At 59.9% G+C, this 18143-nt stretch overlaps 1 protein-coding gene across 10 annotated transcripts in view; it reads left to right on the forward strand.

The window, feature by feature from the left end:
- EXD3 (exonuclease 3'-5' domain containing 3) overlaps positions 1-18143 on the forward strand; it is a 78759-nt gene that overhangs the window by 43815 nt on the left and 16801 nt on the right. For 6 of the 10 annotated variants that reach the window (XM_082467667.1, XM_082467665.1, XM_082467672.1 and 3 more), the window contains 12 exons: positions 1851-1924; positions 2030-2068; positions 3573-3739; positions 4137-4260; positions 4543-4753; positions 4867-4976; positions 5150-5299; positions 5485-5647; positions 5727-5893; positions 6420-6575; positions 15776-15829; positions 16044-16175. In XM_082467667.1, coding sequence (XP_082323793.1) covers positions 1851-1924; positions 2030-2068; positions 3573-3739; positions 4137-4260; positions 4543-4753; positions 4867-4976; positions 5150-5299; positions 5485-5647; positions 5727-5893; positions 6420-6575; positions 15776-15829; positions 16044-16175 — 1547 coding nt within the window. The remainder of the gene's footprint in view (positions 1-1850; positions 1925-2029; positions 2069-3572; positions 3740-4136; positions 4261-4542; positions 4754-4866; positions 4977-5149; positions 5300-5484; positions 5648-5726; positions 5894-6419; positions 6576-15775; positions 15830-16043; positions 16176-18143) is intronic. The other 4 variants (XM_082467668.1, XM_082467669.1, XM_082467670.1 and 1 more) reach the window with 3 other exon arrangements.

Genomic DNA, 18143 nt, shown 5'->3' on the forward strand with positions numbered 1-18143 from the left:
CACCATCCAGCAGCCTTGTCACACCTTTCTTTGACTTCAGGGGCCGCGTCATGGCCATGGTGGGCCAGGCCTGGCGCCAGAGCAGCCTTTGGCGGCCTCAGGCTGGCCTAAGCTGGGTGCCTCCCAGGACAGGGCGTGCCCGCCTGGGGAGGGTCCATCCCACCCCACAGGTCTCGGCCAGGCCCGAGGCTGGAGCAGGTGAGTGCCCGGAGCCCGCGGGGCAGGTGGGGCCTTCCCTGCTGATCCTGCGGAGGGCCAGGAGTGCGGACAGGAGGGCAGCGGCAGGTTCTTTCCGTGGGGGCCTCGGCCGGCAGCACTGCTGGGGAGGTAGGTGCCACCCGGCCCCCTCCCGGGTGTATGCGCTGCCAGGCCCCTTCTGTAGCCCCCCAGCTGGCTCTGGGGGCCTGTCCCAGCCAGGAGGCCTCACGGTGGCAGGGCTGCCTCTTCTCAGTAGACCTGGCAGTTCCTAACTTCAGACAACACAGGCCAGCGTTTCCAGCGCCCTAGAAACTGCCCCCCCAGAGGGAGGGGCACCAACACCCCCCGTGGTCCTCGCTGGGCATCCGCCATTGCGGCGTGGGCCTCCACGTGGACTGACCCCATGCCCTCCTTGGGAGGACGGAGTCAGACACGATGCAGGGTGGGGCCCGCTCCCCCCTCAGCCCTGAGCTCCCCCAGCCCGCCCTCCCCAGGCCTGGGTCCCGGTGGAGCCCCCAGTGTCTGGGTGGAGTCAGCAGGGCACGTTCGGGTTGCGTTTCCAGCTTGCAGCCTCGGGCAGGCGGCTGGGCCTGACCCACCTGCGCCTTTGCCTTTATGTTTGGGTTTGGATGAACCATCAGTGCAGACTGCGGCCTGAATGCCTTCTGTCAATGCGATACTGTATCCACAGGCTTTTGACGAAGTATCTCATCGGCAAAATGATGCATAGCATTGTAGAAATGTCAGGAAAGCTGGTTTCTGTCTGTCTCCATCCGAGTGAGACTTGCTTCTGCAGCAGCTTCGGCACCTTTGTCTCTGTCCTGAGCGTCCCCTCCTGCCCTGAGTAACTCGTTCATCCGTCCCTGCCTCCCTGCTGCAGTCTCGTCCAGGCTCCCGAGCGGCCTGTGGGGCACGTCCATGGGTCTGGAGCCCTCTCATCTCGCGTCCCTGCCTCGGCAGGAAGCGGGAGGGAAGGCTTAGGGGCGGCTGGCAGGCCCCGGCCTCTGGGCAGCCCTGACCTCTGTGTGCTCGGACGGCGCCCTTGTAGCAAGGGCGCTCCCTGTGCTGGCTGTGGGGTCCTGGCCGGGCCCCCGCCGGGAGGTGCAGGTGGGCAGGCTCTGTGGTCAGCATCCCCCCGGACCGCCAGGCTGCAAGGACAGCTGGCCCCAGGGGGGAGGAGCAGCTGCCAAGTGGGTGGGCAGGGGGTGCCCTTCGCAGGCCCCCTTGGGCTCTGAACAGGACATGAAGGTGAGGCCAACAGGTAGGCATAGTTGGTGAACACATGAGCAAGACCGCCCCTTCCTCGGGAAATTCACGTCCTCGGGGGGCCAGGAAGCAAAGGCACCAGCTGCCTGGAGACAAGGCAGGAAGACCCTGAGAGGTGGGCGTCCGGCCGACCCAGAGGGAGGATGGTAGCCCAGCAGGTGCAGGCGGAGGGCGCACGGAGGGCTCCGGGGTGCTGCACGGGGGCGGGGCACCCTCCTTCAGGGCTGGGAGGGCCGCTCTGATGCGGGTGGAATGGAGGCCGCCCGTGGGGCAGGTGGGGGTCAGCGGGGAGGAGGAAGACAGGCAGAGCCGCATGAGCCCCCACCCCTGCCCCATCCCGTACTCACTCCGTCCCAGCCCTGCCCAGAGCCCGCCCTCTCTTTCAGCCCTGTGTCCCAACGTCGTCACCCAGCAGCGCCTGGCCGCCCTGCGGTATCTGTGCTACAAGCGGCTGGTAGAGGTGTGTGGACTGGGGCCCGGGGAGGAGAGGGGCTCCGAGCAAGGCCCACTGTTGTGCTCCTGGGGCTGCCGCTAGAAAGGCTTGTGCTGGTGTCCACTTTTGCAGAGAAGCGTACCTCGGGAGAGCTGGGCCGAGCATGTGCAGGTGAGTTCAGAGGGTCCCAGTGCGCGAGGACCCCCCCGCCGTGGGGCAGGGTCGGAGCGGCCGGGGGTCCAGGACACTCCTCCACCGCCTGTGAACAGAGCTCTCAGGCGCTGGATGAGGAGAGGCTCACCAAGAGGACATTCTAGACCATCCTCAGGCGCCCTGCTTGTCATGCCTCTGGGCCCCGAGGCCTGGTGAGCCTGAAGACCCGAGAAAGAGGCAGGCGCCCCTTGGGGTGATGTGGGGACGCGGAGGGCCGGACTGCGACCCCATGAGGATAGTGGCGAGGACGGTGTCGTCCTGCAGCCTCTGTCCTCAGGCCAGAGCTGGAGCGGGGGTCATCGCAGGGGTAGAGCTGGTCCCCAGCCCCAGGTGAATCGGCCTGGGGGGAAGGTGGGCTCCTGGGGGTCCCGGGTGCCGTGCGCACAGGAGCTCTGCAGTGGTCAGTGGAATGGGGGGGGGTCTCCTCCCTCCTGAGCGCACGCGCAGGGCCTGGTGCCTGCGTGGCATCCAGTGGAGGGCAGTGCTGAGCCGCCCCCGGAGTGACCGGGCAGTGGGCGGTGAGTCACCGGAGAGGAACGCGGACCCCCAGGCAAGGACCGGAAGGCCGGTCCCTCCTGGGTGCCAAGGCCGAGCCGTCCGGAAGGGCAGCGGACATCCTGAAGAATGTGAGGGGCTTCCACGTATTGTCCACGTGGGAACCCGCGGCCTGCGGGAAACGGACGGCCTGAGGCTGCTGGGGACAGAGCCGTGTGGGGAGGTGGCCCCGCCTGCCGGCCAGAAGGGGCTCCCCAGGAGGGTGGGGCCCACAGCGACCCGTGACCTCGCGGACGCGGGCACCCCACCCCCATCGGGACCCCTGTGGGCCGCGTGGGCCTCTTGCTCCCACACCGGGCCTTGCCTCCCCGAGGGCACAGTGGGTGCAGGGGTGTTCCGTGCCCTCACCCTCCCCGGCACAGCGGCCGCGCAGGGGCAGGGGTGAGGAGGTGCAGGGGAGATGCTGGTGGCGAGGGCCGGGGCAGGCCGTGCGCAGGGAGGCAGTGCGGGTCCCAGGCCTGGGAGCAGGCCAGCGGGCAGAGCCGCGGTGCTGGGCGGGGGCTCGCGCGTGCGGAGAAAGGCCGAGGCGGAGTGGGTAGCAGGACGGGCCGTGGGCTCAGGGTGGCGACCCTTCACTCTGACACGTCCAGGCCCCTCAGCATCTTGGTTCAAGCAGCTCGGTCACCACGGAGCCTCAGGCATAGGAACTGCTGGTCTTCAGAGGGCAGCCACCTCCTTACGCAGGGCTCAGGGCCGGGGCCGAGGGGGGAGGTCAGGGCGAGGTCTGAGTCGGGGTCAGGGCCGGGGCCGAGGGGGGATGTCAGGGCGAGGTCTGAGTCGGGGTCAGGGCCGGGTCCGAGGAGGGGATGCAGGGCCAGTCTGAGGGGCAGATCTGGGTCTGGGGGCTGCCTGGATGGGCCCACCCCCTTGGGGCAGACCAGGCGAGCAGCCCGTATCCGTCCCCCAGGGCCTGGTGGGGCAGGACCAGGGGCTACAGGAGCAGCTGCTGCAGCTGCTGGCGTCTCACGACGACGCGGCCCTGGTCGCCCAGTGTGCCCTGGACCTCCTGCTGCCCGAGGAGCGACTCCCGGCCTCAGTGGCCGCAGAGCTCCGCCAACTCAGGATCCAGGAGAGGTGAGCGTCCCCAGGCTCGGAGGGCCCACAAGGAGGACGCCCTTGGGCCCCCGCCCTCGAAAGTGACCACGAGTCGTACGTGCTGGTGGTTTGGGAATTAGAAGCGCGGGAGAGCCGAGCAGGGGCGCAGGCAGAATGCAGACACGCAGCAGGAGGCAGGCGGGGCCGCCCCTCGGGTGCTAGCGGGACCCCGTGGCCAGATCCCTCATCCGGCCGGATACTCCCAGGGGCCTGAGGACCCGGCCGCCTGCAGTCTGCGAGGGCAGAGGCGTGGGGACCGGACTGCGTAGACCCCGGCCCACGCGCGGGCCCTGAGCACTCCCCTGCCCCCGGGGCCAGGCCGGGCAGTGCTGTGGGGGGCCCTGGGGGGGTGTGCTGCAGCTCTGCTCCTCCCCAGGACGGCCGAGGCCCCTCTGGAGGACGGGAAGGACGATTACTACCAGCTGCCCATCTCCAGGGAGCACCTCCACTTCCTGGCCTCGTGGGAGGACCTGGCCAGGCACCAGGAGGAGCTCCTGCAGGTGGGTGCCTGACCCCCGTGGGGCAGCCGGCTCCGGGGGCTGCTCACCAAGGCCTCCTGGGGCTCTGTCCACACCGGGCACCCTGGCTTAAGGACTCCGGGCCTGAGTCCTGGGCATTGGCGTGGCGCTCAACCCCTTGTGTGTGGGCGCTCGCAGGGCCAGTCCAGCTCTCCCCACAGAGGCCGCCTCCCCTGGACCTCAGCCCTCAGGCAGCCAGGCAGGTTGGCGTGTCCTCCTCCCTGTCTTTGGCTGTGCCGTTCACGCCAGCCCCTCCGTCTGCAGCCCGGCCGGGTGGTCGGCGTGGACCTGGAGTGGAGGCCCTCGTTCGGCGCCGGGGGCCGGCCCCGGGCGTCGCTCATGCAGGTGGCTGTGGAGGGCCGCGTGTTCCTGCTGGACCTGCCCCGGCTCTCAAGTCCGGCAGGAGGGCAGGCGCCCCAGGCCTTCTCCCGGCTCGTGTCCCGGCTGCTCGCGGACCCCTCCATCACCAAGCTGGGTGAGCACAGCCCCGGCCCCGCGCCACAGCCCTGCCTGCCCAGGGGAGGGTGTCAGGGTGAGGCCAGGGCCCCTTCCTTGGGTGCGCATCACAGCGACGGCCCCCGCCCACAGGTTATGGGATGGCGGGGGACCTGCGGAGCTTGGGTGCCTCCTGCCCGGCCCTGGCCCAGGCCGAGAAGCAGCTGCAGGGCAGCGTGGACCTGCTGCAGGTGCACAGGCAGGTCAGCGCTGGGGGGATGCTGGGGGGGTGTGTTCCCTGCTGTGCTGAGCCGCCTGCACAGCGATACCGGGGCAGGGCTCTCACCTCAGGCTGGCGGGGTATCTGTGGGCCGGGACTTGTCCTCGGCCTCTCTGTGCCTTCTGGGCTGGCCCCAGCCCTGCTCCCTGGCCACAGGTCACCAGGGACCCAGGAAGGGCGTGTCACCACACGTCCCCACGCTTCCCCAGAACGAGCCCGGCTCTGCCTACCAACCCCCACCCCAGGAGCTCTCAGCACACACCCTTGGGGCTTAAGGCATTGGCCTCAGAGCTGACCAGTGGGCAGGTAACCACGGCCCTGAGACCCTGACACAGCCTGCCTTGGCTGCCAGCGCTCTCCTCCTGCAGCGCTGTCCGCCATGGAGGACGCAGGGCCTGCCCCAGGGCTCCTCGTGGGGTGGCCAAGGCGCATGCGGTGGTGTCCTCCCTGTGGGGCAGGCCCCTCACCCCCACGGGGGTGCTGTTTTGCAGATGCGGGCGGCAGACAGGCCAGCCCCAGGCGTGGACGGGGCCGCAGGGCCGCGGGGCCTCAGCCTCCTGGTGCGGCAGGTGCTGGGCAAGCCCCTGGACAAGATGCAGCAGCTTTCCAACTGGGACCGACGGCCGCTGGGCGAGGGGCAGCTGGTCTACGCAGGTGGGCGCCCCCCGCACCCCTGCCCCGCAACCCCGATCGTCCCCACGCTGGAGGCTGAGGCTGACCTTGCCCGTCTCAGCCGCTGACGCCTACTGCCTGCTGGAGGTGTACTGGGCTCTGTGCAGAGAGCCTGCCCGCTTCCACCTGTCGGGGGACCTGGCCAGGAGCCTGAGGCTGGGACGCGGTGAGAGAGCGGGGGCTGGGGAGCTGCCTCCCCTGCAGAAGGCCTCGGCCTCGCCCCAGCAGGTAGGCAAAGCCCCCCAGGGCTCCTTTATCACGATTCCTATGGGGAGATCCCTGTCCTTAGAACTGGGACCTTACAGGGTTGGAGACCGGGGTGGGTGTGGGGTGTTGGGGAGAGCCGTCCAGAGGGCTTGCGTCCTGCATGCTGGACCCTCCTCCGGGAAGGAAGGAGAGCAGAGCCGTGGGTTCGCTTCCTAAAGGAGGAGGGGTCTCAACGGTCTCCTGACACCAGGTCTGGCGTGCCCCCTGCCAAGGTCTAGGGCAGCCTCTGGCCGTGTCCCTGTGTGCCCCAGGGACCCAGGCCCTGCTCCAGCGTGCACACGACCACCCCCCCAGGAGACGTGTGCCGGGCCCCCTTGGGGCCCAGTGTGGGTGACCTGGTATCATGTTTGCTGCTTTTCTGCTGTTTTCTGCACTGAGTACACATTGCTCAGGACGAGCTGACCTCACGGCCCTCGGGACCCTCGCTCCCCACCGGGTCCAGGGTGGGCCAGACGGGCCACGGCTGCTGAGCGGGGCTGTGTCGCAGGTGCCCGCGGGTGAGGACGCGGCCCCCGAGGTCCCGGCCAGGGCCTTCCGCGTGGTGTGTGACAGCATGCTGCAGGGGCTGGCGCGGAGACTCCGCTGTCTGGGCATCGACGTGCTGGTGCTGGCCACCAGCGAGGACCACCGCAGGGCCGCCGAGGTGAGCGGGCCTCCCGCGTCCGCTGGCAGAGGGGGCAGTGTCTGGGGTGGCCGCAGGGCCCCAGCTGCATGGACCCCCGCGCCACTGGGGCAGAGGGCAGGGCCCCCCTGGTCGCCGGGGTGGAGACGTTTACGGCTCCGGCACCTGTGGTCTGCGGGCCTGGAGCCCTTGAGGAGCCTTTGGGGGGGGGCCTGACACAGGTGGGCTCAGGGTAGTCCTGGCCCCCTCGCTGTCTGTTGGCCCCTGGAAACGCTGTGTGCCCGTGAGGCCCTCCCCTCCTCCAAGAAGCAGATGCTCCCGCCACCGCTGGAGGCACGAACCCCCAGGGCCCTGCAGAGACCCCAGCAGGGCTCTCAGAATCCAGGGGTTAGAACGTGGCTGGTAAGCGTTTTTTACCAGGTTTCCTGAGATGTGATTTACACACCACACAATTTACAGTGTACAGTTGTACATTCCCAGAGTCGTGCAGCCATCACCACAGTCAATTTTAAACCACTTTCATCACCCGTGAAGTTGTCCCCCGCGCCCCCTCCCCAGCGCCTGGCAGCCTGGCTTCTGTCTCCGGGGAGCTGCCTGTTGCGGACACTGCACGTCAATGGACTCGTGCACGTGGCCTTTCACAAGCATGATGTTTTCCGGGCTCAGCTATGTTGTAGCATCTGTCAGCGCTTGACTCCTTTTTACTACCAAATAACGTTCCATCGGATGGACCGCAGTGGATCCATCCACCCGGCCGCTGATAGATGCTCGGGCTGTCTCCACTCTCGTCTGCTGTGACTCATGCAGCTGTGAAAGAGCATAGAGGTGGCCAGGTCATAACTTGGACTTTTAATATGTGGTTTCTTTTATGAATTCGAACACATTCTTCTGGAAGGGGTCCCCAGGCTCACCAGGTGGGTGGCCGAGGCACAAAGCTGGCCGGGGGCCCAGGGACTGCAGAGCTGTGGGGCGTCGTCAGCAGTGGCCCTTCCCTCCACACTCCGCACTGACAGCCGGGTCCTCCCGGCGGCCCCCACCCCCAGTAATGAGGAAGCTGGGGCCGGAGGAGCAGAGGGGATCTGCCCGGGGCTGCAGGGGGAAGCCGTGAGCCTCCCGTGCCGGCCCCCACGTCCGTGCGAGGATGTCCACTCTCCCCAGCCCTGGCCCCTCACAGCCGTCTCTTCCGGACACCTGGTCCTGGTGCCCAGGGGAGGAGGATGTGGTCGTGCCTAGGGTGGCTCTGGACGCTGTCCCTGTCGGAAACCCCTCTGTCCCCAACCAGGGTTGTTTCTAGCTTACGGGGGCTAAGACTAGGAGGGCCAGCCTGGCATCTCGAGGACCGAAGACCAGGCGTCAGTGGTCACGGGACCCAGGGAGGAGGGGCCTTCCCAACCGGCCCCGAGAGTGCCCCGGTCTCCAGCAGATGGAAGGCAGGGTTTGGCCCCTAGTCTGCACCCGCACTCCCACGTTACCCTCTGAAGTTTTACGTGATGCGGCCCAAGGGAGTTGCAGGTGTGATTTACTTGTCAGCTGACCTCAAAGGGGCCCGCCCCGGAGGGAGGACTTTGGATTATACGGGTGGAGCTAGTGTCATCACGTGAGCCCTTGACAGCAGAAACAGAAGGCAATCCTCAGACTCAGAGCACAGGAAGGATTCGGTGTGGGCCGCAGGGCAAGGAGACGGACCTCCATCCAGCAGCCCCCGGGACTGGATCCTGCGGCACCGAAGGAGCCTGGAAGCGGGTCCGTCACCAGAGCCGGGCCGTTGGCCCCGGAGCACGGGGGTCTTGGGCGTGAGCCCCTGGGGCCCGCCCGCTCCCACCCCACAGAGATGGGTGTGAGTTCATGCTTAAGTGGCTGTGGCCACGTTAGAAAATCAGTAGATTTGGGAGCCAGGAGTTCAGTGCTGCTGTAATGACGCCTCAGCCGCGGGAGATGGAGCAGCCGGAGAGGCTGGGGAAGTGCTGAGGTCGCGACGGCCGGGACGGAGCAGAGGGAGAAGCCGGGCAGGGGGTGGGCTGCAGCCGGGGGTTCGGACCTCGGAACCCGGAACATCGCAGCCCTTGAGGCCACAGGCCCAGGGCCCTCCCAGGGGGTATGGGAGGGGGACCGAGGTGCTTATTCCTGGGGATGGAGCTGCAGCCGAGCCCCTGCGTTGCAGACTGACTTTACCCACATCTCCCGTGAGGCTTTTAACTTGTCCCCTCAGCCTTGTGGTCGGAGCTCCCAGGGCCTCGTCCTCAGTGCCCGCCCTGCGGGGCTGGGACGGTTTACTGTCACCCGCGAGTGGTGCAGCATTCTGGGCCATGGGGCGACTGTGCGCACATCTCACACCCGTGATGGTCTTGGGCACGGCTGGAGCCCTGAGGGCATTTTCTGGAGAGGCTGTCTCTAGCCGTGGGAGCTGCTGTGTCCCTTTGGCCATTTACATTTTCTCTTCCCTGGATCTTTCCCAATCATGCGTTTCCCCATACAGACCCCCGAGTAGATGAACTGGCTGTTTCGTATAGAAGGGCTAGACTGTGGGTTTTGTCTTCTCTGATGAGCGCTGTTAACACTCATAAACACTTTTTAAAGAAAGGCAGCACTGCTGGTGAGGGAAGGGGGGAGGGTCCTGCCACGCGGGGCAGAGGCCCGGGCGCTGTGTCCACGCTGGCGGGGAGTAGACCTTTCAAGGATGAGCCGGGGCACCAGCCAAGCCGCACTGAGGTGCGCCCTGGTCCTCCTGCTGCTTGGGGTCAAGTGTGAGGGGACGGAGTCCACTGAGCGAAGAGCCGTCCGGCAAAGAGCAGCCGGGGCGTGATGTCTGGGGAGGTTCTCGGCCCGTCCGGATGGAGGAAGAGGCCAGCGTCCAGTGGTGGCTTCCCCGGGCGTGGCCTGTGCAGAAGCTGGGCGGCACGTGGCCAGGCCGGGCAGCCGCCCTGGCAGGAGCCAGAGTGAGAAGCAAGTCCACGGCGGACAGTGGCGCAGAGTCTGCCCCGACGGTCCCCCCGCCGCCGCCTTCGTCCTCGGCTGGCTCCTTGCAGTACATCTCTATGTGCCTCTGGGCGGTTCTGCTGCTCTGGGGACCCCGACGGTTACAGACGTGGGGAGAGAAGCGCATCCAGAAGAGTCTCCAGGAAGTGGTCTCTGAGTGGTTCCGGGGCTTCTGGGACTGATCTGCTAATCTGATAGATTTAGGGCACTGAGGACCCGTCCCCAGGGGTAAAGAGGTCACTGGTGGGCCATGGTGCGATGTGGCCAAGCTCCCCGGAACATGGCTGGGGTTCCCCGTGGAGGCCCTGCAGAAGGAGAGCCCGAGGGGCTGGCCAGTGGCCGGGAGGGCCCAGGAGGAAGCCCCTCAGTCCTGGGGCCGCGGTGCTGAGGCAGCTGAACCACACCCGGGGCTCCATCCCGTGCGCCGCTGGATGACAGCACGGGTTACGCTCGCGGTCGGTGCTTCACCGTCCATTTTGCCAGTCTTGTCAACAGGAAGTCACATCTCGCTGCACTTTTGCTCGCCTTCCTCCGAATATCAGTGAAGCTGAGCATCCTTCCACGCGCTCGTTCGCTGCTTGTGCCCCTGTCTTGTGAGGTGCCCCGGGCAGAAAGCAGCAGGCCTGACCCTGGCCTGGGAAGGCCCGCTGGCACAGTTGGTCCGGCCGGTAATCAGCTGATGGAAAACTTTCCCCGCATGGTGGGAGGGGCTCACTGTGCCCCAGCTGTCCAGACAGTGTGGTCTGCGTGGACGCCTGCTTCCCTTCCGGGTTGCAGAGGGTGCTTGGGTGACTGAACCGCAGCGCACACCACGGGTGCTGAGTCACTCATGCATCTGCCCAGTGACGCGTGTTGCGGTGGCCGGCGCAGGGGGCACTCAGCACAGGCCGACTCCACCAGGCAGGCTCTGGGGCTTGAGTGGTTTCCCTGCGCTTCGCCCAGGTGCTTTCCGTAAGCTGGTTCTGTTTTCTGTCCTTCCCTGCTTGTGTGCTGAGTCCTGCAGCGAGTGCCCGGACCTGGGGACGGTGTGGGGACCCTGCTGCCGCTCTGTCCTCCTCCCTCTGGCCTCACCGTTCATCTTGGCATCTGCGGGGGAGCCCCGCCTCGCTCCCCCTCCGCCTCCGCCTTCCCGTGATGGTCTGGAAACAGCCCCTCCGTGGGCTTTGCTTGGAGCTCGTTGACGCTGTGAGCCAGGGTGGGGACAGCGACGTGTCATCACGTCGAGTCCTCTGTGCGTGAGTGTTGGTCTCACTCTTCTCCGAGGGTTGTACGCACGTGTCGTAAGCTCTCCACGAAGCCCTGCCACGTCTATGAGGTTTCACCCCAGGGACCTTCTGCTTTGTCGCCACGACGTGTGGTGCTGCTTTCTTTTCTGCGGGTACACAGAACCGCAGTGGACCTTTAGTTCTTAGTTGCCTGAGCATTGATCTTACATCTGGAAACCTTGCAAAAGTCTCCTAAATTCTACTGAATTGACTGTCAGTTCTTGGGGTTCTCTTGGCGGACATATCTTCTGCAAACAGGATGGTTTCATTCCTTCCTCTCCAGTCTGTATGGGTCTTATTTCTTTCCCTTATCCTGTCCCAGTGGTCGAGGTCTCCAAGGTGGGGTTGACCCGGTGGTGACCGTGGCCGCCTGTCTCAGTTCCGACTTGACAGGGAATGTTTCTCCATGAACCACGGTGGTTGCCAGGCCCCCACACCAGGCCGGGGAGGCTCTCCGGGCTCCATATCCGCTGCACGTTTCGTCATGAAAGAAGCTGAATTCTACCTGATGCTTTCTCTGCAGCCATTGAGAGCGTCCCTGTGACCTGTGCACGTGACGAACCTCTTCAGTCTGGACCCAGGCTAACCAGCATGTCACTTGGCTGGGTCTGCCTCCAGGACCGTGTCTGACACGGAACTTCTCTTCCTCACCATCTTCTCTTCCACCTCATAAACAAGCTGGGGAGTTTTTCCTCCTCTGTGCTTTCTGCTGCTTTGAGTAACATTTGGATTATCCTCTCAAATGTTGGCTGACTTCCTGCAAGGCCTCCTCAGCCTGGTGTTTCGGGGGGGAGGCGTTTCCAGGAGTCTCTGATTCTTTCTTATTTAATCGTTTTAGGACTGCTTAGTTGTCTGCATCTTCTTGAGTCCCTTGGTAGTCCGTACCTTTTTCTGGATGTGCCCATTTCACAGACTGTTTCACGTACGTGGTGGAGTCCAGCTCCTCTGTGAAAGCTCCGCGGTACCTGCAGGTGGTCAGCTTCATTCTGATTGTTGCTCACTTGTGCTACCCCTCTTTCCTGATCTCACAGAGGTTTGTCAGTTTACTAAGTCTTTTCAAATAACTAGTATTTGGCTTTGTTGATCCTTTCTATTGCATTCTTGTGTTTTTTGTCTCATTAATTTCTCTTCTTATCTTTATAGTTTCCTTCCTTTTGCTTGCTTGGGGTTATTTCCAAGCGGAGTGTTCGGCTCTTTAATTTTCAGCCTTTTAAATTTTATGATGTAAACATTCAAGGCAATAAATTTTTCTTGAAGTACATTTTCACTGCATTCCACCCGTTTTGATATGTAGTATTTTCATTACTTTTTAGTTCCAATAATTTTTGAGCGTCTGTTATAATTACTTATTTGACTTGAGTTCTTTAAAAGGCTGTTTTTCAGTTTCAGAAAGCTTGGGGTTTGGGAGCTTTTTAGTTATCTTTTAAAAATCAATTTCTAACCTAACTGAACTGTAGTCTGTATACTGCTGATTTAGATATTTGTGAAGACTTGCTTTGTAGTCAAGCAGATGATCCTTTTTATAAATGTTCCATGTGGACTTTAAAAGGACACAGTCTCCTCCAGCCATGTTCATTTCCCTCTCTTGCTCTCACACGCTCAGTAGGTCAAGCTTACTTAATGTTTGCTCAAATCTTGTGTATCTTGTTTGGTTGTTTTTCTGCCTGCTTCTATCAAAGACCTCGACAGTGGGTTCACCAAGTTCCCCTTGCAGTCATGTCAGTATTTGCTTATTATGTTTTAAAGTTGTTATTAGGTGCACATGCATACAACTTTTAGAATTCTTACATCTTCCTGTTGAGTGAAATCTTTTACAATTATGAGGTGAACCTCTTTGGCTCTAGTACTGCTCTTTGCAGTAAAGTCTATTTGAAATAATATTGATACCATTTCTCCAGCATTCTTTGGTTAGTATTTGTATATCCTTTTCTCACCCTTTTGCTTTCAACCTTTCTTTGCTCTTATTAGGTGTATTACTGTACTTATAAACTGCTTCTAGCTGGATTTTTAAAAATCTAGTCTGACAGTCTTTGCTTTTCAACCAATTAGTTTAATCCATTTACATTTATTGTAATGACTGATATAATTTGTGTTTAGTTGTACTATACTAATTTGTGCTTTCTATTTCTCCTACTTCTTCTGATATTTTTTCCCTTTATTTCTTATATTTTTTTGTCTTTTTCACCCTTGTTTCTATTTTTTCCTCTATTAGTTTGAAAGTTATAAATTCTATTTCTGTTCTTTTAGTGATTGGCCTAGAAATTTTAACATTTATTTCTGAGTTAACAATGTCTAAAGTTAAAATTAATCCAGGGATTTTAGGTCAATTTAGCTTTCTTGCCTGCTTTCCATTTTACCTGCTATTATTTTCCAGTATTTTTAACACATTGTGGTTTTTCTTAGTTCTAAAAATTAGACATCATTATATCTGTTTTATGTATTCTGTCCTTTTTGGAGTTTATGATGTATGGACATGCACATGCACTCCAAGAAAAAGCAGGCTCATTTTCACTAAAAGAACTTCCTTTGCTATGACCTTTCACTGGGGCCATTTTTCCCTGAAAACTCTGTTTCCTCTCTCTTCTGAAAAAGAATGTTGCAAGGTTTATAGCTATAGCTTGACAGAACTCTGATAAGAGTCCACTGTCTCTTGCACCTGTCATTGCTGTTGGGACGTCTGCCTTCCGTTCTTGTCACTCCTGGTTTTATTCTTGACTGCCCTTTTGTTTGGGTCTTTCCTCATATTTACTTCAGTTGTGTGTGTTTGTTTTTAATTTTGTTTTTTATTCATCACATAGATATATATTTGTTACCACTACAAAGTGACCACTTGCTTATTGCTTTTTTTTTAATTGTGGTAAAATATACGTAACATAAAATTGATCATTTTAACCATATTTAAGTGTACAATTCAGTGGCATCAAGTGCATTCACAATGTATGCAACCATCACCACTATCTATATCCAGAACTTTTTCATCATCTCAAACAAAAACTCTATATGCATTTAAACAACCATTCTCCTTTCCCCCCTCCCACAGCCCCTGGTAACTACTGTTTTACTTTCTGTCTCTATGAATTTGTCTCCTCTAGGGACCTCATATAAGTGGAATCACATAATGTTTGTCGTTTTGTGTCTGGCTTATTTCACTGAGCATAATGTCCTCAAAGTCCATCCATGCTGTAGCATGTGTCAGAACTTACTTCCTTTTTGAAGCTGAATAAATTCCATTGTACATATATGTGTGTGTGTGTGTGTGTGTGTGTGTGTGTGTTTGTTTTTGTCATCTGATGATGGACACTTGGGTTGTTTCCACCTTTTTGGCTATTGTGAATAGTGCTACTACTGTGTACCTTGATGTACAAGTATCTGTTCAGGTTTCTGCTTTCATTTCTTTTGGATCTATACCCAGAAGTGGAATTGCTGGATCATATGGTAATTCTGTGTTTAATTTTTTGAGAAACTGCAACACTGTTTCACACAGCAGCCACGCCATTTTACATTCCCACCAGCAACTCATGAGGGCTCCCAATCGCTGTACATCCTCATCAACACTTAATCTCCTTTATAAAAATAAAATAAAAGCCATCCTAACGGATGTGAAGTGGTATCTCATTGTGGTTTGCCTCACATTTCCCTGATGACTGATGATGTTGAGCATCTTTACATGTGCATATTGGCCATTTGTGTGTCTTTGGAGAAATGTCTTTTCAGGTCCCTTCCTTGCCCATTTTTTAAGTGGATTATTTGCTCTTTCTGCTTTTGAGGTGTAGGAGTTCTTTATATTTTCTGGATGTTAATCCCTGATCACATATATGATTTGCAGATATTTTTGACGATTCTGTGGGTTATCTCTTCACTTCCTTGATAGTGTCCTATGATGTACAAAAGTTTTTAATTTTCACAAAGTCCAATTTATCTATTTTTAATTGTGTTGTCTTTGCTTTTGGTGCCATTGCCAAGAAATCATTTCCAAATACGTCATGACTTTCCCCTACATTTCCTTTCGAGTTTCACTGTTCAGCTCTCAGGTTGGTGAGTTGGCCCCTCACACTATCCAAAGATAACTAATGAATTTTAAGGAACCATGCTCGACACGTCACAGTTGTCACCTCATTGATATATCCTGTACCCCGCCGTGGCATATGGGGGCTTCCATCCTGAGTCCTTTTGACACGACGCTTGTAGACTTTTTGATAATTTCTTTGCTTTCTGATCTAAGGAGATGCTCCAGCTCCTCAGATCTAGAATCAGCTATTTCTCCAAAAAGGCCTGGTTCCCTTTAGCATGGACCTTGTCTAGAAATCAGTCTGGGTGAGGGTGCCCGTGGCTGCAGGGTTGGTTCTTGTTTCTAGGCCTTTGCGGTAGGCAGAGTGACGAAATACCTTTAAATATATATCATACATCAAATATATATATAACATACATCTGAAGCTTTCCATTCAGATCTGGGGTTTATTGTGTGATCTCCTTAATTTTAATCCAAATCTCCTTCCTCTCAGCTGAAATTCCTAATACTCACCACACCAGCATTACCCATCTGTTTTATGTTACAATTCACACACAGATATTTCAGGATAACAATGTTGATGTTATTATCACCAACAATAGTATTACTGCCGGTTATTTTTCATTTTGGGTCTGTAGCCCTAGAGATACATGGTCGATTCACTGTGGCTTCGTGTCATCTGGAATGTTTCTCTCTTTGTGATTCACTTGTTTCGTCTTTGGGTTTTTAGAGATTACTTTTTAAATTTAATTTTGTTTGCAATTCTGTGAAGTGTCTGCATGACTCTGAGACCAAATCTATAACAGGAGGCGATGCCCGGCCTCAGGCTGCGGGAATCTGGTGGCCACTCAGGTGCCAGGCGGAGACAGCTCTGGGGCATGGGGGGGGGGCTGGCGAAAGGGGGGCAAAAGCAGCCCCAGCCCCAGGAGCTGGCCTGACACCCTCACCTGCCAGTTTTTCCTCCTGCACAGGTTGCCAGGCGGGAGGGAAGGATCATCCTGACCTCAGGGCTGCCGTACCGCAAGGTGGGGACCCACAGACGACTCACATCTGAACCTTGACTTCCCGAGCCGCCCACACCTCAGGCTCTGCTTGCCGTGGGGCCGGTGGGAGGGGGGCTGGGCGGCACCACCGCCCCACCCTGGGCAGAGTGGAGGCTCTCGACCTGGAGCTGGGAAGGCGGGGCCTGGGTGGGCTCTGGGTTCTGGCCCACTGCTCGACGGCTGCACGTGTCCACAGCTCCGGGCCCAGGTTGGGGCTGGGCGCTGCCTCTCGGTGGACTGCTCCCTCAAGGCCCGGCAGCAAGCCACGGCCGTGATCAGGCATTTCAACGTGCGTGTCACCCACTCGGACATCTTCAGCCGCTGCCAGGTGGGTGCTGCGTGCCCCTTGCCGGCCCTGGGCCAGTGTGGAAGCCCAGGCTCTGACAGGTGAGGCCCACGAGGCCCTGGCGGTGGCGGGACGGCCTTGGCGTTTCTGCTCATGTGAGCAGTGGCCACTGCCTGGTCTGTGTGTTTTCTCCTCTCCGCCACCCCCAGACGCCCATGCCCACGGCACGGGGGAGCTTGGCGGCGGGGGGGAGGGGGCGGTCACTGCAGTCTGTGGCCAAGAGGTGGCAGAGCATCGGGGCCCGCGTGGCCAAGGTGGGCAGCCGAGACTGAAAGGGCAGCTCAGGGCGGGTGTCCGCTCGGGGTTGGGAATGTCCTCCTGGCCCAGGGCTGGCCTCCCACGGGGCTTCTGGAGGGAATACAGGGAACCCACCAAAGTGCCTCTGTCTGGGGCGGATCCCGTTTTCCAAGGGCAAGGTCCAGAGCCACGGGTTGCTGCTGGGTCCACCCTGACGGCTAGAAAGGTCTGGCTGAGGAAATCCCCAGGTCGGGGCAGCCATACCCAAGGTTAAGATCCGTGAGAAATCTGGGGCCTGGGAGCCTGGGAGGGGGCAGCCCTCCCCTCCCCTGCTGGCCTGGGTGCCCTGTCCTGAGCTGTGCGGCTGAGGGGAGGTGATGCGGCCTTTGGGCCCGGCCCTGCCAGGCTGGGGCATGGCTGCCCTCGGCGTTGGGGTCTGCACGGGTGCGGCGGGCAGGGAGGGCTAGGGCCGGTCCCCATGCAGAGTGCTGGCTATTCCCAGAATATTCTGGAGTTCAGGCCATGACGATGTTGCATTGAGAGCAGCTCCCCAAGCCCAGCTGTTTGGTGGCAGCTCAGCCTGGCTTCCCGCATCCGGGTACACGTGGAGGCCGGCCAGGCCCCGCACTTCTGCACAGCCCCCCAGGCCGGCGCCCAGCAGAGTGGGAGGGAGGGAGGAGGGAGGGAGGAGGGAGGGAGGAGGGAGGGAAGCCCCTGTTTTCAGGTCCTTGGACCCCCACCGCCTGGCCTGGGGTGCAGTCTGTGCAGAAGCTGGGCCCCTGCCCTGCCAGGACGGACGGTGGCCAAGCCGGGTGGCGGGAAGTGCTTTCCCTTGGGCTGGAGCTCGGGAGGACGGTACCGGGTCCCTGCTCAAGGCTGCAAGTGTTGTAAAGACCCCAGGACGTCAGGCGGGGCCTGGGGGGGCATTTTCCTGAGCTTTTCAGAGCCTCTGCTGGTGTTTTGAGAAAACGGAAATTGGGTAGCCAGGAGGAAAACCCCGCTCGCGCCGCGGCAAGCCACTGGGGAGCAGCCTGAGCCTTCGGACCTGCGAGGGCCAGGCGCAGAGGGCGGCTGCTGCCCTTGGCGGGAAGAGCACCTGGGGCCCCGCTGCCCTCACCCCACGTGTGCCCCGCCTCTTGGCCCCGCCGCTGCCCGCAGCAGGCGGGACAGATTTGCAGCATTCTAACCGCAGGGCGGGGAGGCAGGAGACCTGGAGCAGGTGGTGTACCTGCCCAGGTAAGGGGTGGCGGCAGCTTGTTGGGGGGGGCGAAGGCGAGGCGCAGAGGACCCAGGATACGATTCAAGGGCGTGGCTGGGACCCTCGGTTTTGGGCTGAGCCCCTGGCCGGCGGTCCGGCAGGTGCTGGGTCTGGGCTCTCGGGAATCTGGTCTGGAGGGTGCGCCGGGGTACACCAAGCTCTTGGGGCGGGGGGAAGGGGCTCACTGCCCAGCGCTGTCCTTCTGTGGTAGATGTGCGTTCCACACGTGCCCAGCTGGCGAGGAGGGCAGAGACAGGGTCCCCGGCTCGGGGCCCAGAAGCAGAAGCGGCCACACCAGCGGCCACGGGGGGCAGCCGGGAGCGGGGCGGGGCGCCAGGCAGAGACCTGCGTGTGCGGCCACGCGGGCGGCAGGTGGGAGCCCGGGTGTGAGGCTGGGCAGCAGCGCCCAGTGGGCCTTTTAGTCGGGAACGGGGTCCCAGGGCCGGGGAGCCTCT

Source organism: Balaenoptera physalus, assembly GCF_965194825.1.
Source record: "Balaenoptera physalus genome assembly, chromosome: 7".
Taxonomy (NCBI): Eukaryota; Metazoa; Chordata; class Mammalia; order Artiodactyla; family Balaenopteridae; genus Balaenoptera; species Balaenoptera physalus.